The 23,564-nt window shown below is 41.0% G+C and overlaps 1 protein-coding gene across 1 annotated transcript in view; it reads left to right on the top strand.

Annotated features, from left to right (window-relative positions):
• CNTNAP5 (contactin associated protein family member 5) overlaps window positions 1-23,564 on the top strand; it is an 869,192-nt gene that overhangs the window by 501,014 nt on the left and 344,614 nt on the right. Inside the window, exon 11 of the mRNA XM_053598220.1 lies at window positions 21,354-21,460. Within this exon, the coding sequence (XP_053454195.1) occupies window positions 21,354-21,460 (107 nt within the window). The remainder of the gene's footprint in view (window positions 1-21,353; window positions 21,461-23,564) is intronic.

Here is a 23,564-nt window from a genome sequence, read left to right as displayed (position 1 = left end):
AAAGAATTCAATTCTCTGAATTCTTTTATAGTCTATATTAATTCATCCTTGTATTTACATGTACTTACTGAGCAGCTACTATGCTCCTGTATGTATGTGTGTATGTACAGTATATTGTATTTGTGTGTGTGTGTGTGTGTGTGTGTGTGTAGTCTCTGCCTTCAAGAAGCTCAAGAGCAAGAGAGCTAGTTAAAAAACAAGAAAGCAAACATTTGACACAGGGCATGAAGCGACATGCCAGCTGCATTTGGCAGGAAAGCAGAAATTAAGTAGGAGAAAGGACATTCCAAAAGTAGACCAGTGCCACCCCAAAGCAGCCAGCCTCCTCGCAGCCTCTGGGCACTCGCTGCTGTTTCCCTTGTCTGGAGTTCTCTTCCCAGGTCTTTTTGCCCAAATTCAGTCCATCTGTCAAAGTGTCTTTAAAATCCTCCCTACACTAAGAAGCCGTCCTGAAGGCTCCCACTGGTCCTTCCTTATCTGAATGTTTCTGACACTTTCTCTTGTATATTCTTTAGCTCCCAGCCTTAATCATGATTCTGTTTGTATCTGTGTTTTGCTTTCCCAAACAAAGTTCTTTATCTCTACTAATGCACTCAGTTGTGGGTACTGTGCTCCATGATTCTGAATAATTTGAATTCTGTCCCCAATTCTGCAACTGGGGACTTCATTCTGCATACGAAGCTTATGAAATCTAACATGCCTCTTCGTCTGGGCTATAGTACTGCCTTAAGATATGGAATGAACTTGATAATCTTCAATGTGTGTGTACTCCCCAAACTTTGGAAACCGCTGTCTGAGATTTAGGAGTTAAAACCTGTCCCCTCTCATCTCAAAAATGTCCCAGTGTGGTCTGTGACAAATACCACTCTATTTGAATAGCAAGAGTGCCTAATAAAAGCATCGCCCCAGCCAGCTGTCATCATTCACGTGCTGGTAAGTGCTCCTTCTGTAAGCACTAGCTAGCAAGAGTATTTTTGTTTAGCAAGGCCATCATAAAATTAGACAAGCAAACCATAGCAGTGTATTTGAGCAATGTAGTCTATAAATAATACGGTGTAAGGAAGCATAAGAGCACTTTATTCTTATTACCATCTTGTGTTTTAAGAGGAAAAAAGTGGGGTAACACTGCATAGAAGGCAGCAGTGCTGAGAAATATGCAAAATGTCTTTGGTGACTGTTAAAGAATGTCAGCGGCCCCCTGGTAATGAGACCCGCCAAGTGTGTGCCCTCTGGAGTCAGTGCATCTCTAAGAAACTCCTGGAGGCTGAACCGGGAATGCTTGTGAAGTTGGCGTTGTTTACCTAGCAGAAGTGGAACCAAAAAAAAAAAACAAATGTCACTGAAGGGTGCCAGTGTGCTATAACCATGTCCACTGCTTATCTGAAAGTGAAGTTATTGAAGAAGAAAGGTTCCACAGGGGCCCAGAAAGCAGTGCTGGAATCACATACTGTCCACACTCCATCAATGGTTTTTCTTCTTTCTTTCTTTTTTCTTCAAAAGAGGCTGGCAGAGACTTAAACAACATTGTTATTCCCTGGGCTGTGTCAAGCTCTGTACCTTTTTCTGTGGTAGAGGGCTGCTTCCAACTTTTGCCAAATGACATCTAAAGCGTGTGAAAACAGAAATACATTGAAGATATAATTTATTTCTTCTCCTTTCAAGTCAGCCCTTACTTATTTCTACGATGGACTCTAACCAGAGTTCCCTAAGTTCTGTAAAATTCAACAATGGGCCAAATGCCATGCTAGTTTCCTTTTTGACCCTCCTCTGCTAATCATCTTGTTCAAATCTATGGGGAGCTGAATTAACTGCAACCAAAAAATAGCCGGGTGTTGTGGCGGGCGCCTGTAGTCCCAGCTACTTGGGAGGCTGAGGCAAGAGAATCGCCTAAGCCCAGGAGTTGGAGGTTGCTGTGAGCTGTGTGAGGCCACGGCACTCTACCGAGGGCCATAAAGTGAGACTCTGTCTCTACAAAAAAAAACAACAAAAAATTTTGAAATTAAACAAACAAAAAATAATAAAATAAAATATTTTAAAATAACTATTCTCATTTTACAAAGGCATGTACTAAGGTTTGCAGGTATGAAACAACTTTCCCAAGATTGTGCATTTGACAAGTGTTTTCATTACAAATGAGTGGAGCCCAAACAACTCGAAAATTTTTTAAAATTATGTTGCTCTTTGAAAGGTAAGCTAAATGTCCAAGAGATCTTAATGGACCAGGGATACAAGATAGCATTCACACAAGGCTAGACAATGCCTAGATTAATGCTAATATTTCTAAAGGACAAGTGTGTGGAATAAAAGTAGGTGGTAGGAAGCTAAATTCTAAATAAGGAAAATCAAATAGATAAATCTAATTGTAGGTGAAGAACTAAATTAAGACTTTTTAAACTTAAACATCAAACACTTAATCCTTAACCAGTTCATAGCTTGGGGCAAGTAATTACACCTTAGTTTTCACACAGGTAAAATAAGAAAATGGAATCGAAAGGGAATTATAAATTCACTTTTTACTCCAAAAGTATTAAGTATACATTATAGTAGACCTAAGTGTTAGTAGACATAGTAGTATCTAATAAAAAAAAAATTAGAGTAAAAATGAAGAAACCTAAAAAAGAGAGGAAGAGAGCAGCCCATTTTTTGGTGGAAAATGCTGGAAATGGCATCAATTTCATACCCCTGAGTTCCTATAATCCTGGTCTGAATATTTCCTCTTAGGAATAGATGAAGCTTACAAGAACGTAATACAAACTTTTGCTTCTATGAATCAAATGCTAGTGGTCTAAACCAGCACCTGGTCACTGGTGATGATAAAGAACTTGAAATGCCGCTATTGTGACTAAGGAACTTAATTTTTGCTTTTATTTAGTTTTAATACATTTCAATTCAGATAGTCACTCATGGCTAGTGGCTACCACACTGGATGATGGATACTTTGCTAGGGCTAGTCCTTGTGGGTTCTACAATTTCTTGTCCATAATTCAGCAGCTTGGGACTGTGCCAGAGGTAAGTCTGAAGGTTAGATTGGGGTCTCCACATTGAGATCTGATGGCGGTGGAGTGTAACTCGGTCAGCTCACGGTCTTTCATGGAGGTCCAGCTGCAGAGACAGTTAGCTCAGAAGAAAAAGGCTTCCCTGTATTGTACTGTTTTTCTTCCAAGATGCTGGTAGAAAAGTAGTCTCACTATTACTAGATCAAAATGTTAAAGAACTTCGTTTTATTTAAGAAGACAACTTTACCCTAACTATTTGCAGTTTCTGTTAACCAGCTCAGAGTTACTTTCTGAATTAGGACACATTTTAAACAAAAACACATTCCAAATATAGGCCTTCAGTAAGGTCTTAGTTTCTAATTTTTTTTTTCCTAAAATAAGAGAATCTTTACTTTTTGTAAAATTCCAAATATCATAGTTCGTGTTAGGGTTATTGATAGATCCCTCAAAACTGCATGCTCAAATCTGCACAATTTGGAGTGAGAAGTGTCCCTCTGGGCCACCAAAATGTGCACAAGGTTTGGATCAGTCTGCCCATCAGATAGTAGGGCATTAAACTCAGAAATTTGGTGACTGTTCTTGTTCTGATTTTGGGCTTAACTGACATTTCTCTAATATTTTGCAACTCCAAGAAGTTTACCAAAAGGAAGAAAACATTATTGACCAGTCTGGTGAAGATATTAGATCGTTTGAAAATAATGACTTTTGGTGTAAGTCTACAAATCGAGATTCTAGTATCATACACCATTCTCTCCCAAGGCTTGCTTCCATGCATCATAATTCTGGTCACTAGGGTCCTGGGACTCTGCCAAGAGAGAATTTCAGGCCTTACCAGGTGAAAGCCCACTTGGATGAGATGTTTTCCAAGGTAAAGACCACCTTTGGGGGTCTTATAGACTTGACTTCCCCATGTCTTTGTACTGACACAAATAGCCACACACCAGACTGTAGGTGTTTACCTAGCACACTCATGGAGGCTAACCAGGAAGTTAAATAGTTTAAAAATAATCTTGTAATTAGACCTCACTTTATTGGCTGGTAGATTTAAATTTTGGAATGCAGAAAAATCACTTGGAAAGCTCTTTTAGGTGAGTCTTTTTTTGACCTTAGTACCTCAGAGGTTTTAATAAGTCTATCTGAAATGGAGACTGAGAATCTGCATTTATCAAACACCCCAGGATATCTGAAGATCAGTCTTTTAGAAACATCATGTCAGCAGATTAAACATAGACGTTTCTTTATTGAGCTCATCATAATATAGTTTCATCCAATTTTTTCCTTCACAGTGGGGAACTAGACTCCTTTTTCAGCTTAATGTTAATGGAATTCTATGAAAAATTATTTCTTTGTTAAAATAAGTTTGAAAAATGCTAGCGTAAGAAAAGTTAAATGAGTTTCTTCACTGCAGGAATTCTGTGATTTCTGTGTGTGTGTGCACATGTTCATGCACCCAACCTCTTTTCTTTTCTTTTTTTTTTTTTCTTTTTTGAGACAGAGTCTCAATGAGTTGCCTTGAGGTTAGGTTCCATGGCATCATAGCTAATAGCAACCTCTGACTCTTGGGCTCAAGCGATTCTCTTGCCTCAGCCTCCTGAGTAGCCGAAACTACAGGCTTCTGCCACAAATAGCTCAGCTATATATATATATATATATATATATATTTTTTTTTTTTTTTTTTTTTTTTTTAGAGATGGGGCCTTGCTCTTGCTCAGGCTGGTCATCTGGAACTCCTGAGCTCAGGCAATCCACCCGCCTCCACCTTCCAAACTGCTAGGATTATAGGCATGAGCCACCGTGCCCAGCCATGAACCCACCCTCTTATGAGCTGTGCAAGACAGGAACTCACTGGAAGCAGGTCACAATTTCACAAATAAATATGAATGCTAAATCTTTTTTTTTTCACAAAACTGTTCATCCACATAATGTGCTTTGGGACATGCTGCTCTTGAGTAAATAAATTAGAATCACCACCAGGAACCCCTTTGGTTGTTCATTGTTGGCAGCTGGGCACCCACTCCAGGGGGCAGTCAGGACTGAAGACAAAGTGACTTCAAGATGCAGCTTTATAGAAAACTGTAGGATCATCCGCAGGCATTAGCTAGCCTTCATCTCCCTTTTTTCTCTGGAAAAGAAACACTTGGCCTTGAAGGTACTTTCTTAAGCTTCTTTTTTCCTTCTGGTATGGAAGACTTGCGCTTTTGATGTGTACATATAAGGTTTGCAGCCTCCCTTTTTAACTTCTAGGACCTCAGATGAGCCACTTGACTTGTGAGCCTACTTTCCTGGAGATGGTGATACTTATTTTACAAGGCTATTTTATCGATTAGTTGAAGTAATTACTGTGAGAGTCTAACACGAAGTCTAGCATACTGAGTCTACAGTTTACTACCTGGTAGAGCTGTTAACTTTATTTTATGTGTGCAAATATTTGGGGGGAAATGAAGTGAGGACGGGGAGGGAGCAGGGTCTACTCCCCTCCCACTGACATTCCTGAAGATAGCAAATAGGCTGCAAGTTTTGTACCAGTCTTGATCATGGTACAATGGTACAATGGTGCTGCCAGGCAATACACCCATCCCATGGGCAGGATTTGGGGCTCTGTGGAGCAACAGTGCAGTGAATGACAAGGACTGTGGTGACGTCTATCATAGAAGTAGGAAGAGAGAGTGAGAGCAGGATGAGTTATGAACATTTTTCTTAGCCCTGCAGGGAAAAATCAAAAACAAAAGGAGAGGTGACCTCAGCCGTCTAAAAACTATCAGCACTGTCTTCAATTCTAAGCTCATAGAAAGACAATTGATAAACTGTTAGAAAATGAGCTTTGTGGATGGATTATTAATGTTGGGAATTCATTTTCTGGAACACAACATTTAAGTTGAGCTTAAAATGACTAGGAGACCTTTTTTTCAAAGTGAGAAACAGTGAAGTGGATTTATGTGTTAAAATGGGAACTGTGTGAGCAGTTCTTTAGAAGCCATCTGTAAGCTTGTCTGAGACCTCTGGCTGTGTCATCCTCCGGGGTTGCTGCTTCCCCCCAGCACAGGGGCCTCCCAGAGTTCTGGATTCCCACCTAAGTCCTTGCAATGTCCAGAGTGGCTGACCCAGCCAGTGAGGACCAGCAGAGCCCCGTCCCAGTATTCTCAAATTATGATGAGAAAGAAAGGTTCTTCTCTCATAGTAGAAGCATGAGGCTGCAGAATTCAAAAGTTAGCCACCAGCCACATTGCCCGTCCTGCGGTGGAAACTGGGGTGCAGGCAATGAGTGAAGCCCAGCTGCAGAGAGAACAGCAAAGCCCCCCCCAACCCACCCCCAGCCTCGGCTGCATCACTTCCCGGATCAGCACCCCGAGGCCCAGCCTCCCCTCCTCCTCCTGCTGCTCAGGGGGTTAACTTTGTTTGCATCCTGCAAGCCCATGTTGCTTTCATGTCCCTAAAATGGCTTAAACTGGGTTTTCAATATTTCCAACTAAGATTCTTATTAATCTAGGACTTTTTAACCCATGTTTTTCACACTTTTAAGTTAAAAAATGAAGAATCTAGACAAGTTGAATATGTGTGTGTGTGTGTGTGTGTATGAAGGAAGGATTGATGTTTTTCTTTTTGTCTGTGTTCTCTGTAATCTCTAAGTGCAAGGGTCATGGCAATTTAAATTAAATTCGATTTAAAGCCTATTCCTAGAACAGACACACAATGTCAGGGGCCAATTAAGTTGTTGACTGGCTATGGCTAGAATCATCAGCAACAACCTGTGGCAGTGGGTGTGTTTATGGCTCGGAAATGGCCTGTCTGGGTCTCTGCCTCACCTCTCAAGCTCCAGGTGCAAACCTTAACTGAATGGAGAGATGGCTGCTCAGTTCCCTCCAGAAAGGTAGGTTGGCTGCTCAGGCAGACAGGACACTGATAAAACAGAAATGAACAAAGAGGAAATGCAACCTTTCTTGGCAGCTCACGTGGTTAACAACAGAGAATGAAAATACCTGATCTGCCTAGAAAGGCCGGGGAGAAAACTGAGTTTCACAATGTGCAAACCAATTCTCTCTCCACGAATAGGAGAAAACATCATTTAAAAAAAAAAAAAAAAGAAAGAAAAAGGAAAAAAAAACAAAAAACGAGTGTATTTGTGTCACAAACCAACTGCAAGTATAGTTGATAATAATAATTATAGTTCATACTTGCTCACATTCTACAGACCTTATTTAATTCCCGCAATGTTTCAGATAAGCTTTTATCTTAATGTTACAAAGGAGGAAACTAATGCTCTAAACATTGTCAATATTTTCAGATGCCATAGACCTAGGAAGTGGTAAAACTGGAATTTGAATTTGGATCTCTCTAATCTGAAGCCTGAGGAGTTTAAGGGTACTCTGTCACCTCTGCTTATGCTAAACTTCAACTGGGACACAAAGGGACAGTCTCACACTAACCCTCGCTCCATTGGTCCCAATAGCCTTCATTTTCATACATGGCAGGCTCTAGGCTCAGTCTCTAATCCTCTGTTTCGTAAATGCCAGATCAATTTTAATTTTATCACAGGACCTTTAAAGTGGAAGTTATAGAACTTTGCAATATGTAAAAACCTATCAGCATCCTGGGTGATCCAAATCCTTTTGATGTCTGCTCACTCCATCCATGGGTTCCAGAGGCCATGGCAGTGACTATAGCACCAAGAGCCAGCCTCTTGGTTGGACTGTGCTAAACTCCAACTGGAAAATATAACTTAGAGGAGTCTGGATAATAAACTCAGATGGAAACTGATAAACCTAATTATAATCTATGTCCTTGGCTTGAATAAAATGAGTGGTGTCCAGTTTTATTTTATTTTATTTTATTTTATTTTATTTTATTTTATTTTATTTTTAGGATTGGGTCTTGCTATGTTGCCCAGGCTGGAATCCAGAGGCTATTTACAGGAGAGATCCCACTGGTGACGGGCATGGGAGTTTTAACCTGCCCAGTTCCTGACCTGAGCAGCTTCACCCCCCCTTAAGTGATCTTATGGTCCCCTGCTCCTGGGAGGTCACCATCTTGATGCACACTTAGTTATGGACACCCAATCAACTTGGCACACTATAGCCCAAAACTCTTAGGCTCAAGACATCCTCTTGCCTCAGTTTCCTAAGTAGCTGGGACTACAGGTGTAAACCACTGCAATAAGATCAATTTTGTTTTTTAATGTAGTGAAACTCATTCGCCCTACCAAATAAAATTTTAGTTCTATCCATAACAAATAAGGGCAGTATTTGAAGATTAAATTACATATTTAATTTAGACTATAAAACAATGAAGTGTTTTGACCCTCTGGGGTGAAGAAATCGGGGACCCAAATTGTACTCATAGATTAGCCGCAGCTTTCATTTTATCATGGCTATTCTATTTTGGTAGCTAAGTGTTCAGATAATCTTCATTCACACAGATAAGTCTCTGCCTGCTGAGAAAAAGTTCTGGATTACCTTGCCTTGCAATACCATATAGTATAATTTTTTTTTTTTTTTTTTTTTAGAGACAGAGTCTCACTTTATGGCCCTCGGTAGAGTGCCGTGGCATCACACAGCTCACAGCAACCTCCAACTCCTGGGCTTACGCGATTCTCTTGCCTCAGCCTCCCGAGTAGCTGGGACTACAGGCGCCTGCCACAACGCCCGGCTATTTTTTGGTTGCAGTTCAGCCGGGGCCGGGTTTGAACCCACCACCCTCGGTATATGGGGCCGGCGCCTTACCGACTGAGCCACAGGCGCTGCCTGTATAATTTTTTTAAATAAGAGTAATCCAAAAGCATTCAAAAGTAGGTATAATTGCTTTTTTATTTCAAATTTGAGGACTATGTGCATTGCCTAGAAATATAAAATACAGATAAATGTGTAGTCAGTGCTGGCACCTACTAACACATGGCACTATTTTGATGTCACGTTCACACATTTACTTGAACTTGGACTGTTATGATGGGGCATAAGGAGCAGCCCGCATACAGATGCTCCCGAGAAAAGCTGAGTTTAGGTGGATGAGGGGAGGAGCAGTGGTGCTGTCCTCATCCGCTGTACCCACTGTACCCGCATAGGCCTGAGCAGACAGGATGACACATAGCAGTGCAGGATGTCACCTTGACCCGCTGATGAATATTGAAGTTCACATGAATACACCGGGGAATCCAGGAGGAGATTTACATTAAGGGCCAGGGTTAACCTCGAGCACAAAGCTGACATATTCCTAGCGTACTGTGTTGAAAGTGGGTATGTAACACATTTGAAAATGATATCATTTTAAAGTTTCCAAAATAATTAGAAATATTAAAAAAAAAAAGACCAAAAACTAGAAGAGGAAAGAGGAAAAGAAATTAAATGAAACCCACAATTGTCACCCCCCTGAACCATCTCCACAGAATGGTTTTCAAGTGGAGTCCAGACCAGTACTGTTCAGTGTGGGAACCAGTGATTTGAGCATAACCTATGAACTCACTATAATCGCAGAAGCACTGTACCAGGATCTTCTATTTAGCCAAAGTTTGAGAAGCACCAATCCAAATAATAGAATCATTCTTATTCATTAATTCTAACACATTAAACACAATGTCTGTTATTTTCACCATAAGATATTCTTAAAGTTTTAAGAATAAGACCATTGCAGTCATCTGGATAGAGCCATGGTCTGTGTGTTTCCTCATTACTCCCAGTATTCCCATTGAAGCGTCATATTTCCGAGGCTAAACAAAGTCCCATCAATGCCAAAACACAAAACCCTTTACCTAATGGGTGTGTGGTAGAGTAACCTGACCAGATTTCTTTCCCATGAAGTCCGGAGCCCATCTAGACATTGTGTGGTATATATTTCCATTCTGACTGAGCACTTCTAGGCCACTGAGTTAAACAGATTTGATTAGAGAAATTCAATTCTATCCTACTTAGTCAAAATAACCCACACCAGGCTAATAGGCAGTTCTCTTTCTTTGTGAATGTCTTGGTAGATATTGTTTTATTGTTTGGGGGTAGGGGGCATGTTGCTTTGCCAATACATATTAATGACTTTCTATCAGTTTCACACCCTCGGGTTGCAGCCCATAGTAGCAAAATTCATACGGATAACATTGATAAATTCTTAATTCTGAATGTCCTCTGCTGTGAAGGACTGGCGTGGAAGAGTGCTGGGTGTCATAGTGGCAAACTGTGGGTTTGGCTTAGAGCTGAGAGAAGACCTTCCCACCAGCAGCCTGCTCAGGGAGGTGCACACACCTGGGTGCCAGGCTGCTGCTGGGATCACTGCTGGGCACTGCAGACTCATTTACTCCTGGTTGCTTGTCACTATTTGGGGATCTTCTCAGCAACAATCCACCATTCACACCCCGCTGTGAACTAGAACCTGGAAATTTAGAAAACTGACTTCTGACACTTTTCTTTATATTCCCTTAATTCCTTAATGTTTGCATCTGCTGTAATTACAACAAATTTCAATTATAATGAGGCTCCGACTGAGGGGGTAAAATGGGATTATGGTAATTGTTAGAATAGAGAGGCATAGAAATTGGTTTCAAAAGCTTTCTGAAAAGCTATCTGACCAAAACAAGATCAATGCAGTTGCCTGCTAATTAACGCAAACAGACAAAGGAGCACAACGTAGTTGATTTTTAATGTATGAGCTTCATTAAACAGCTTACATTAGTCAGCTTGCATTTTGAGGACTATTGAAATGTTTTGTTCTTTCCTCTCTAAGGAAAGCATATAGAAATTGAAATTGACCTTCAACTGTACAAAGAAGGGATGAGAATTGTTTAAAAAAGGCGGCAACTCCATGGAGCATAAATACATTCAGACTCATGTATAGTGTACAATTTTTCTGTCCATTTGGGAACTTTAAAGGACCATCAATAGGCATGCAATTCATTTTGATCTGTTGTTGGGAAATAGAGAACAGGGAAACTTAGCAGTGAGGACACATTATTACCATAAGTTTTTATATAAGCACGCTGAGTATTTCTTGATGCAGATCTATCCTGTAATCGGTATCTTTCTCTAAGTGTGTTCAAGTGGAAAAACTGGGGGGAGGTGGGACTCTGGCTAAAAGTATATATGTCTAAAGAACTGAAATGGAAGGATGGAGCTCATGCTTAGCCTCATGCTTATTTTCTTAGACAAAGGACCCGTTTCTTTTAATTTTTATAAGTGACTTAAAATGTATGGGAATTGATAGACAACTATAATGAAAGATGATCATTAGGAATGTGTTGCCAGATGAGCTTTGTTCCAAAGAGCAAAGGCTCTTTTGACTTTATTTTACCCATTTGACTTTATTCCCAGAGTTTGATGAGGGAGATAGAAGGCAAGGAGCTAGACCTGGTTTTGAACACCCGTGCTGCTCTCACTGGGCACTCACCAAGTCTTCAGCACTTTATGTGAAAAGGACACTCCACTCCATGTGTGGTTCCTGTGAGAGCTGGGTCCAGGCAATGCCCCTGGAACAGGCCTGGCCATGCACGGTCCACCGAACACGGGGCTATCAGGCAATTCCAGTGCCCGTGTTTCAAGGCATACCTGCCCCATCCTCTCACTTACCTGAATGTCTCGTCATATCTAGCTGGTCTCACACCTGGGCTGAGAAAGTGCCTCAGAACAGGGATGTTATCTTTTTGATCATTTCTTAAGTGGGATATGTTCCTCTTTGCTACTGTCTAATAGAAAAAATATATACAAAATAATATGGATGTATCTTTTTTTTTTCCAAACTTATTGCAAAAAAAAAATGAACAACATGGAAATATATAAAAAGCGCGATGGTGCTTTTATCCTCACAGTTACCCACTTGTCACAGATTCCCAGTTTGGTGTATTTCCTTCCTGTCTTTATTCTCTCCGCATTACAACAGCAGCAAAAGCAGCAAAAGCCATACATTTCACTCTGCAAATTGCTGTCTCTACTGAATAGCATAATATACAACGAAAAACCTTCCAATATCCTTACATAAAGATGGCCTATTTATTTTAGTTTTTCATAGCATTTTAGGGTATGGATGTACCCTCATTGATTTAATTATTCTCAAAATGGTAAACACTCTTTCCGTTCATTATTTTTTTCAATAAAAAATTATCATTGATAATAATTGTAGGTTTTTTTGTATATGTAAGACAGTATTTCTGAGGTATTATTCTAAGAAGTGGAATTATAGGTGAAGATTGACACAAAAGTTTTGGAAAAGTCTCCACATCGAGAGCAGTGTGGCCGTGTGCCTCTCACCTCCACGGGCAGAAGGAGAGGAACATGGAGACACGGCAAAGGCCATCAATGCAGTGTGTAGTCCAAGAAGAAATAGGCAAAAAACATACGCAAAATAAAAGGACTGGCTATCCAATATTAAAAAACGCCAATAAAATGAGGTAACATGTTTTCTATAACATTTACAAATGAAGAAAAATAAAATCCAGAGTTTTCTAGTTTCGAAAAAACAGTTTTCCTCTAAACATTACTTTTTTTTTTTTTTCGTAGAGACAGAGTCTCACTGTACCGCCCTCGGGTAGAGTGCCGTGGCCTCACACGGCTCACAGCAACCTCTAACTCTTGGGCTTACGCGATTCTCTTGCCTCAGACTCCCAAGCAGCTGGGACTACAGGCGCCCGCCACAACGCCCGGCTATTTTTTTGTTGCAGTTTGGCTGGGGCTGGGTTTGAACCCGCCACCCTTGGCATACGGGGCCGGCGCCCTACTCACTGAGCCACAGGCGCCACCCGGTCTAAACATTATTTATGGTGTATAGGGGATTTGGGAAGAAAGTCTGACTAATACATTAAATCCAAAGACTGTTATTTTCACCCAAAAGTACTGATTATGGTGACAGAGTCAAAAAGGCAGGGAAACTAGAAACAGAATTGAGTGCTCCAGGTTGTCCAAATCACATCACTCACAGGGTCAGGCTGCCTGGTCTTCTGTGGAGCCTGAGGAAGGAGCCTATTTCTCCCTGTCCCTCCCCCACAGGGATTCGGGTGGCAAAGATGGAATTTCAGAACAGAAGAGAGGGCCACACAGGTGCTGATGCCAGTGCTTTGGTGCAAAACATGCTGTTAGCGAGGTTTATTTTGGGGTTTAAAAAAGTGATATTGAATTTCTTAAAATGTCAAGATCTTTGTTCTTTAAGTTTCCTGTCTTATTTTTTATTAATTCAGCTTATAAAATCTTATTCTATTTATAGGCCTACCAGATTTTAGCCATCAGGACTAAGAAGCCATTGGAAATATTACATCCTGTATTTAGTTATTTAAGTACTCTCAAACATTTTAAACTACATTTATAATATATTTTATTGAATTTCCAGGTACTTCAGGTTACTGCATTAACAGAATGTGACCAATGCTTATAAAACTAAAACATTCAGAAAATCATTTAACTTAAGTGACCTTAATTCTGTCTTTGATGTTCTACTAAAGACAATTTCAATTACAAGACTAAATCAGTTGTCTCACACATTTTAAATTGAAGTTTACAAGGATCATGCACAGAAAGGTCAAATTCTCTTAAAAACTGCAAATCAAAAGAGCTATTAAAATATTTTCAATGTTATATTATAATCTTTCTTCAAGGGAAAAGACCTACAGTAGTCTAATTTAAAGATTCATTCTTGGCAGGAGACTTTTATAGGAAGAAAGGAGAATTTGATAATTATAGTTAGACTTAGTATTAAATTAAAAAATCATAACTCAATTAATGATTATTAGACTCTATGAATTAATGCAAGACATTAAGATTCTAAGTAAGGTCCATTGCAAGATTGACAGTCAACTGATATTGGATCTTAATCCTATTACAATCCCTTGTAAATATGCTTAAGTATTTTCTTTAAAGTCAGGGATACTGATTTCTTTCCAGAATGATGAAAGTCACATCGCACAAGTCTCTGGCCAAGACAAGCTTTATAGCCATTTTTCTCTTTCAGTACCATATTTCTTCCTAACCCCCAAACATTCAGACTATGATTTTGATTCACTCAAACTTTTGAAACTGAATTCAGGAATTTCTGAGCTTAAGATGTGCATACTTCAGGAAGACTGTTAACATGTGGAGTGAGGAAGAGTCAGGTGTAACTGTCCCTGGGGACTCTGCTGGAGCACCTGGCCCCTGTGAGGAGACGCCCAGTCAAGGTCTCCGTAACATCCAGCGCCGGCTGGCCATGAAGCCCATATTCAAAGATGAATCCTGAATATGTTTTCCATGTGCTTAACAGACATTGATAGACTTGTATTTTTCTGCATTTATGGGAATCATTACACAGCTTTTAAGTTTATTCTAAATGACATGCAAAAAAAATGTTAAATGGTTAAAGGGCTTTGTTTGGCTTACAATGATAACTAAGACATCCCACAGAAAGTAGGAAAGAACCCTAAATTTTCTTATATTACTATTAAGAACAATGAAGCAACCACTTTAACTCAGATAGGCTTAGAACACATAGAAAAAGTCGCTGTCATTTGAGAAATCTGAAATATAAAAGCAGGACAAGGCCCGTCTTGCTAGCTCACACCTCTAATCCTAGCACTATGGGAAGCCAAGGTGGGAGGATCCCTTGAGCTCTGGAGTTCAAGACCAGCCCGAGCAAGAGCAAGACACTGTAAAGATAGAAAATAGAAAAACAAACACCAACAAAAAACTAGTAGGGCATGGTGGTGCACACCTATTGTCCCAGCTACTTGGGAGGCTGAAGCAAGAGGATCGCTCAAGCCCAAGTTTGAGGTTGCTGTGAGCTGTGATGCCACAGCTTTCTGCTCAGGGTGACAGAGTGAGACTCTGTCTCAAAAATAAATAAATAAAATAATAATAGTAAAAGCAGGATAGGGGCAGAAGCTGTCTTCCTGATTAATCTATTTTAAAGATTTTACAAATTGATAGTGCAGAGAGTTTGAAATTGGAATTGAAACCTCCCATTTCCACTGTAGAAAATTTATAGAATATATTATACATTGTTATATTAATTGTATAGTAAATATATATTTTATTCTCCTGTGCAGTTTTATTTAGTCCCAATTTATCTATTTGTCATATTGTTAAGATTCTTTTTCTACTAAAAACAGCTTTCACTCATCTGAAGTCAGAGCTCCGTGTCTCCTAACAGTGTCTGGAATCAGTAGGCGAGCTATGGAAACACCCTCACCTGTGCTGCAGCAGAAATGGTGCCCTCAGGTGTGTGCTTAGAGCTCACATTTAAGGTGATGACCAGCATTTGGTAGCAGGAGGATTCACAGTGCTTCAGTGACAGGTGGCATGGCTCACCCTCCCGACTCTGTCACTTCACATCGGACAAGTTATTTACCCACCTCAAGTCTCCCTTTCTTCATCTATAAAGCAGGGAAAATAAAACTGTCAAAGCAATATGTCAGATGTGATCGTGAGCACATGTCAAAGTTTTTGGTTTTTTCCAAGTTTATGGGCAAGAGAAAAGCCTTTAAGATAGCAGAGACCAAGATCGCCTCTTGGTAAACGTATTTTGCAGGAGACCAGAGAGAAAAATTATGATTGGCTAAAAGTTATTAGGATAGTCATAAGGCTAGTTTAAGATTATTACATTTTTTGAGTGTCTAGTTAAAAGTATCATGAATCAAGCGAGCCAGATGAGTAAACTGAATTTTTCAGCAGACTTTTTATCTCCTTAAAATCTATCAAAGTTGTATGCAGACTTCATCAGGAATGCTAGATATTTCCCAAAAGGCGCTGTCAGGTACATGATGCAAACTATTCTGTTTCTGATTGAATTTAAGGCCAATTATCTTTCTGAGTACTTAGGTGATGGAGTTGTTAGGGCCCCACAATACAGCTCAATTGTCACAAGTAATCAAAAGAAACTGCACCATTTACTTACATCACTAAGAGCATCCGATTTGGGGTGTCTTCTGAATCTGAGTTTTTCTCCCCTTTCTCAACTGCTGCTCCCTGGTGGCTGCACAGAAGGCTCTGTTTTCTTGTGTTCCCCTTTCCTCACCACTTAAAAAACAACAAAAGCGAGGCTCTTGTGTCTTTCCACTCAGCTTTGGTGCACTGCGCAGGGGCAGGCAGGCAATGAGGGATGGCCAGCAGGACAGTGGCTAACTGCAGAGGCTTCGCGAGCAGAGGGCAGTTTCAGTGGGCTATGCGTTCAGAAATGTCTGTCCCTTCATTCGCCCAGTCATTCATTCACTCAACCCTTTGTCGAGTGCCCGTTCTGCTTCCTACAAAACAGACAGAAAACGATGCCCTAAGAGGCTTACATTCATTTTCAGGGAGACAGATGACAAACCATGCATTTAATGCAAACACTGAGCATCCCGGTATAAGAAGATAATAAATGATAAGAACAAAGAAAAAAGTTGCAGCTGCACAGTGGGCAAGGGTTGCAACTTTAAACAGCATGATGGTGCTAGGCTCCCTGAGAAGGTGACATTTGGGCAAAGACATGACTTAAGGAGTGGCCATGGATCATGTGGACATGTGGTATCCTGGGAGGAGCATCCTGAGCAGAAGGGATTTCAATGTGAAGACCCTGAGGAAGGAGCATTCCTGGTGCAATTTGGGGACAGCGAGGAGCTCAACATGGCTGGAGCAGGTGCAGAAAAGGGAAAAGATCAGGAGCGAGTCCAGAGGGTTCAGGGGGATAACTGGTCGCTCATTTCAAGGATGTTGATTTTACCCTGAGTATAACAGTCAGTGGAGAAAGTCTTACTAGGATCTGCCCTAGGTTTTAAAAGGATGCCCCTCGCTCTTGTCTTGGGAATTGACTGAGGGGTCCAAGATGGAAGCTGAGAGACCAGTGAGCTGATAATTGCAGTTGCTCAGGTGAAAGATTCTGGCAGCTCATACCAGGGTGGCATCAGGGGAGGTTGGGAGAGGTGGCCGGGGCAGGGCCACTCCTGAAGGCCCCTGCTGGCAGACTTGGCTCACATCTTGGATGCTGGTTGAGGGAGAAGGAGAGGGTCTTCAAGTGTGGGTGCCTGTACATCAGTAAGAAGGATGTTGCTGTCAAATGCGACAGTGAAGGATTATGGGTGGAGCAGGTGGGAGCAGAGGCCGGGTGGGGAGAAGGTCAGAAAGTCAGCTTCGAGGATACAAAGTTTTAAGTATCTAGCAGATGCCCACGTGGAGTCCCAGCAGCCGTCTGGAGCGAGGACTGAGGACTGAACTCAAAGCACAAACTTGGATGTCGCTGGTGTGTAGTTTTGAGATTTTTATAGAAGCTGAAAATTCTTATATCTTCTGTGAAATTTTCCAAATTAAAACCAAACTGACAGACTGCATTTTCCCCAACTGACTTGATTCCCACTGCTTTCCTAACACTTTTCCCAGGCCTCGTCTACGTCAGCAGGAAGCTTAGCCCTGGTGGAAGCTAAGTTACAGGGAAATAACTGCTCTGACCTTTCTCCAGGAGACCTGCAGGGGTCCTTTTGTTCTTCCTCACCCCACTTTAGGGAGAAAGTGTTCTGCTTAAAGTGTGCTAGAAATTGGATGCTGGCTTAAGTTCTAAAAAATATCTGCCCCTAGTCTAAAAAGTAGCTCAGTCTCTGGTCATCCTATAAAATCCTTTCCCTGCTTTGAAGCAGTTTAACTGTCTCCATTGCTAAGCTCCTGTGAACACCCAAATACACCACAAAACAACAACGGGCCCAAACTAGGTGCCCCTGGAGGCCGGATTGTACCAGTACGGAGGTCCCTGGATCACTCAGCGTGAGCCGTTCCACATTATCTATGACCTGGATTGCCTATGGCCTCGCTCAGTGATGGTTCTTCTTCTTCAAAGGAAGTTTTGATTTGGAAAGAAATGATCGATTCTCATATGAGAATGACTTTCGGCCCTGTGATTTATTTCTCTTTTCCTTTCTAACTCTTCTCTTTCATTCAAACCTTTTTTTCATTTCCCTTAAGGCTATGCAGATATTCTGCCCTCCCCAGAGGCAGACAGCTTCTGGGAGTCTGCCACCCTGCCTCGGTCTTCACCAGGGTGTTTCTCCGCACTAACTTACCCGGGCTTTTAAAAGTACGAGAGCTCCTGTGTCCACATAGAAAGCTGTTTTGTTAAATATTGTGCACAAAACAGCTAATGTGCCACATCCTTTGTGCCACAAAGGAAGCCACATCCATGCAGGCCCAGTTATGTGTGCAATACGATTGGGGTTTTAGAAGTTGAGTGTTCAGAGAAACTATCTCCCAGCAGTTTGAATTAGGGGGTCTCCCACCAGGGAGCATGAGGAGTCACAGGCAGGGCTCTCTGTTCACTACCGCGGCTCTGCGCAGCACTTTTTCTGGGTTCATGTCTTCACTTCATGCCAAGTGGAGAGGAAAAGAAACAAAAACACCAGTTCAAAGGAACTGATTAAAGAATGGGGAAATTATAATACTGCTCTTTTTAAACAAACAAATTGGGCTTATGCATCTTTTATTTCAAGCATCCGCTTTACAGATGACTTTTTCTAATCACAGTGTGTGCTGAACCAAAATGAACCAAGCTGGAAGGCAGCCGGCCAAGCACTCACTCACTTTCCCCCTCATTCTAAGAATATTAGATTTGCTCTTACCCAAAGGATACTTGTCTCCTCCCAGGAATACCTCAGTGGTTTTTTTGTTTCATTTGTTTGTTTATTTGTTTTTTCAGTGACCATAGACTAATAAGTTTCTGGTCTACATTTATTTTTACTGCTAATCTGAGTTTATTAACACTGCAAAACGAGATTTGTGTGAGGCTTATGAAAAGATGTGTTCAAACTTCGCAGGTACTTTGTACAGCTTCCCTTCAGCCCTTCCCTTTATGTGCCCCGCTGGACTTGATAATCTCAAGATCTATACGTCAGATAGGAAAAACATGGGTTTTTGGTAATTAGAGGATGCTGTTTCACAAAAGGTTAAGATGCTATTAGTTGAAGTTAAAAGGATCCCAATTCAGTTAGCCTGACGGAAGTGAAGATTTTTCTGGAAACGTCTCAGGTCATGTCACAGACGCTAATGTGGCTTATAGCAGCCAGGCTTCCAGAAGTTTGTGGGTGCAACCAAATCTTGAGAGTAACAAGACGTACACTGAGATATGTCCAGGCTGCTACTCTCCCTGCTGTGTGCCACACGGCAACGTAATTTCATTGTCGTCCTAACTCTCCTTCAGTGCTGGCAAACTTGCTTCTTAGGGCTGATGACACGGAGTTTTTATACTTCGTACCTTCAGCCACCAAACAGAGGCAACCTTCAACTTTCTTGGGACAAAGGTGAAAGGACTAAAGGATGAGCACCTGTTGACTCCGTTTTTCATTTGTAAAACAACAAAGTTTTTGTGGGGAGAGAGCAGCATGAATACCATTATTTGCAAAACGTGGAATTCTGTGAGTGAGCGGGTGAGTGTGTGTGTGTGTGTGTGTGTGTGTGTGTGTGTGAACGTGGGGTAGGACAGGCATGGGGAGAGGTCACGGGGGTTGGAAGCTTCAGAAAAATAAAATATGCAGAAGGTAAACTGCGGGGAAGCGGGGGGTGCTAGACACAGAAGAAGGATATGGGGACAGGGACCGTTCATTACAGTGCTGTCCCTGACCCCCGGCTCACCTGCAGGGCATGTGAGGGGGAACTCCCTACTTTGATCTTGTAGATGGGGCACTGATGTTCCAAGTTTATGGAACTTCTTCTGCAGAACCAACTCAGAGGGGAACAGGGACTGTGTGTCACCTGAGTGACACCACTGTGCCTTTTACTGTCCCCCAAGATCCAGAGAACCTGTGGGAACCAATAGGGAGCATGGGATTTGGAGAGGAAGAAGAGCACATTTTTTGTTTGTTCAGTTGGTTGGCAGGTTTTTGTGAAAAACGTAGAAAAATTCTAAATTACTGGGTCTATCTTCCCTATTCTTTAAGCTAGAATGGGATGCCATGAAGTTATCAAGGAACTTTTCCCAAACAAAAGCCCTGTCAGCACAATTGTATGTTTGCTGTGCTGAGCAGAAAATTTCTAATAATCTGTCTGAACATATGCAGGGATATTAGTTTCTGGGCTTTGAAACAATCACTGCTGGAGGGTTTGCTACCTGTCCAGGACACAGTAAATCATCTTACTTTTGCTGCCTCAGATTCTCAGCGCTCCACAATGAACCCATTTATTGTATTACAGCCTTTCTGCACTTTCATAACTTAACACTTTCTCCCTTTTTAAATTCATAGAGTTTTTTTTTTTTTTGCTTCTCTCAGACTCCCTATAAAGATTGTTTTTCAGAATTCTGGTATTTATCATTGCTTTTACTCTTAATTTTATTCAGTACATTTATGAGCTCTTGCCAGCGCTCTCTTAGTGGCTAGATGGTAAGAGGAACAGAGAATTACCCAAAGGCGCCAGGCAGTAAAGGAGATTGGAACTCCAATATATTCCTCCCTAAAGCCCAGGGTTTCTATACAGAAGGAGTCAGCATTGCCTTCACTTTCATTAGCCTGCATAACTCTTTATCTTTTCCTTCCCACCATATTTGAAATTTATAAAATGTGTTTTATTTTGTATGCTTATCATAGCTTAACGTTTTCCTTTAATCCAGTCCCAGCCTGTTGACATCTTTTTTGCCCACGTCATTTGTTGTGGTTTTCTGTGGCCTGTTAATTTTGTGTACTTCATATTTCCTAAGTGATTTTCTAATGTTGGCCTCTTACATCCATTCATTGTTGTGAAAGTTATCAGCACATCTAGTTTTAAACACTATCCGTAAGAGAATGTGGTTACTGATTCAAATTAGGTGAATGTTTTAGAGAATTTTTAATGTTGTGATGAAAGTATTTTTCAGAATACCCATATTGTTTTGACCATGAGTAGTTAAACCCTTGTTGTAAGGATGGCATTTAGCACTTATAAAAATGACAGAATTTCTTTGCATGTTAGATGAACGGGTTTAAATCTTCAAATGTCATGTTGCTTTCTTGTAGTTTAAAATAGGTACCTGGCCCCTCCCAAAGAAGTATAAGCCAGTGACCTCAATTTTCTGCCCCTTCCCTCTTTCCCTTAAAAATGAAAAAAAAAAATCAAAAATGTAAAATTATCATCTTTATATATTTTGCTCTATAGTAAATGAAAAACCTTACAGATTGTGAACATTTACAATTAACTTTAAGTCAACACGAATACGCCCCAGTTTTAAAATCCTTAGCTTAAATGTCTAAATCAGCTCTGAGGCTACCATTACCCTCTAAAGTAAGGTGGAGCCGTTTCTTAGGGTAAAACCATAATATTAGAATTGTTTTCCTGCCCCTCTTGTCTGATTTGGGTATACAAAGTATAGCAAATCAACGTCCACTCTGATGAAATCATTCACGCACTTGGCTTTGTTTTTTTTTGTTTGTTTGTTTTCATCTTGCCTTTTATGTCGAGTGGCTTGGTTGATTTTGTTTGCTTTTGTGTTTTCTCCCACTAGGTGTTTGCCAAACTACTGTGAACATGGAGGAAGCTGCTCCCAGTCCTGGACTACTTTCTATTGTAACTGCAGTGACACAAGCTACACTGGTGCCACCTGCCATAACTGTGAGTGGATTTGTGGTTATGCACAGTGGAGTGGGCAAAACTTCAGGAATGCTGTTGTGAATGTCAGGATGTATTTGGCATGAGATGGGCAGTTTTTATTCATTTATTCAACGTGTGTTGTTTGATAGACTATTGTATGCCAGACATTGTGGTGGGCACGGAGGATGCACGGATATGTGCCCTCAGAGTGAGTGATCTCCCCACAGGGCCAACAGGAAATAAGATAACGACTGTGTAGTTGAGTAAGTGTTGAGGGGACTGTAACAAGGGGGAGCTGTTAATTCAACTGTATCGTCTTGATGGGCTAAGTCGTATTGTAGTAAACATCTCAGCAGTCTGAGTAGGCAGGGGTCATGTCGTATCTGTGTCTCATGCCCATCACACATGGATAGGGGGCCTTGCTTCCAAACTGTCCTCTCTCTGATGATAACAGAGGCTCCATTATCTGGAATGGTGCTAGGTCAGGGAGAGGGGAACATGAGGAAGGAAGCACAGTCAAACAGGAGCTAACTTTTAAAAATGCCTACCCACACGTAGCAAACCTCACTTATGCTGCTACATTCCACTGGCCAAAACAGGTCACACGGGCACACCCAACTTCAACGGGGGATGCAATGCAATTTTACCATGAGACAACAGAACCAGAATATTGGTGATAAGGGCTGCTGACACCTGTCAATCTCAGTGTTACAGAGGCTTCACATAGAAGATACGGTGAGCTACAGGAATATGGCATGGGAGTGAGGGGAGAATAAAGAAAAAATATATATATTTAGAAGCAAAGAAACAAATGGAAGCGTACAACATGACGGTCTCCTGCTGAAAGTCTGAATCTGCAAATAGCCCCACAGGTCCTGAGGAGGATGCTCAGGAGGAAAGAGAAAGAGCCGTGGGAAGAGGCAGAGTGAGGCAGCGAGGCTGTTCCAACAATGAGGAGTAAGGAACAACAATAACAAAAAAATGAAGAATACGAGCCCATATTCTTACGCTTTTTTTTTTTTTATGCTTTATTTAGTTTGATTTTGGGATTCAGAAGCTGCCTACAGGACTTTATGCTGCAGAAGACCTTTTCTTTTTAAAATTTTTATTATACACTAATAAAAAATTAGTGTATACACTAATGCATTTATGGGGTACAATGTGCTGATTTCATATAGAATTAGGAACGCTTACATCACACTGGTTAATATATACCTCATCTCATTTACTTAGTTATTGTGTTAAGACATTTATACTCTATACTACTAGATCCGACATGTACCCTTGAATTATGCACCATAGGTGTGATACCACCATTCACCCGCCCTCCATCCCTCCCTTTTCCCTCCTTCATCTTGGGCCATAGTTGTGATCTATTCTTCATATGAAAGTGTGAGTGATTGCAAATTGCTTTCATAATAGTACTGAGTACATTTTTCTTTCACTCTTTGTTTTTATTTTTTAATTGTTTTTCATTAAATCATAACTTTGTACATGAGTATAATTGTGATGTGTTCCTAAGAACACAAGGTAAGCATTTCACTTTGTATATTGAAGCAGTACCCTGAACCCTATAAATGCATCAATGTACAAAGTTATGATTCTTACACTTTTATGGTCTTATCGGGACCATCAAATAAAAACAACCAACCAAGTAAAGAAATGGATGGCTAGCTGGGTGAAGCATACTAAAAGTGACATTGAGAAGGGCGTATCAGAAGGTCCTACCAGTAGTTATAGGAGATGTCATGAAACATGATAAATGTGAAGTTGGCTTGGAGGTAGAGGCGTAGGAGAAGGAACTTTTAGAAAGAGAGAAGAGCCACGCCAAGAACTGGAGCTCTTCTGAGGATTCCAGGGAGAGTGATCACTCGGGGAACTTACCAGTGCCTATTAAACATAGGCCATTCCAGTTTCCTCTGAGTTCTTCCAGGAGCGCTGTCCTGACCTTCTGGACAGTTGTGTGTACACTCTGTAGTATTTCTCTACAGATGTATTTGGAACTAATATTTCTAGAGACAGATGTAAAACCTATAGAATGGTATTTATTTGCAATCCTACATGTCTGTTGTTCCTGGGTGGGCACTCAGGGATGCAAAAAAGACTTGGTAAATGCCAGCAGGGC

Source organism: Nycticebus coucang, chromosome 7 (genome assembly GCF_027406575.1).
Source record: "Nycticebus coucang isolate mNycCou1 chromosome 7, mNycCou1.pri, whole genome shotgun sequence".
Lineage (NCBI taxonomy): Eukaryota > Metazoa > Chordata > Mammalia > Primates > Lorisidae > Nycticebus > Nycticebus coucang.
The sequence above is the reverse complement of the archived record's forward strand: the minus strand, read 5'-3'. Positions and strand labels throughout refer to the sequence as shown.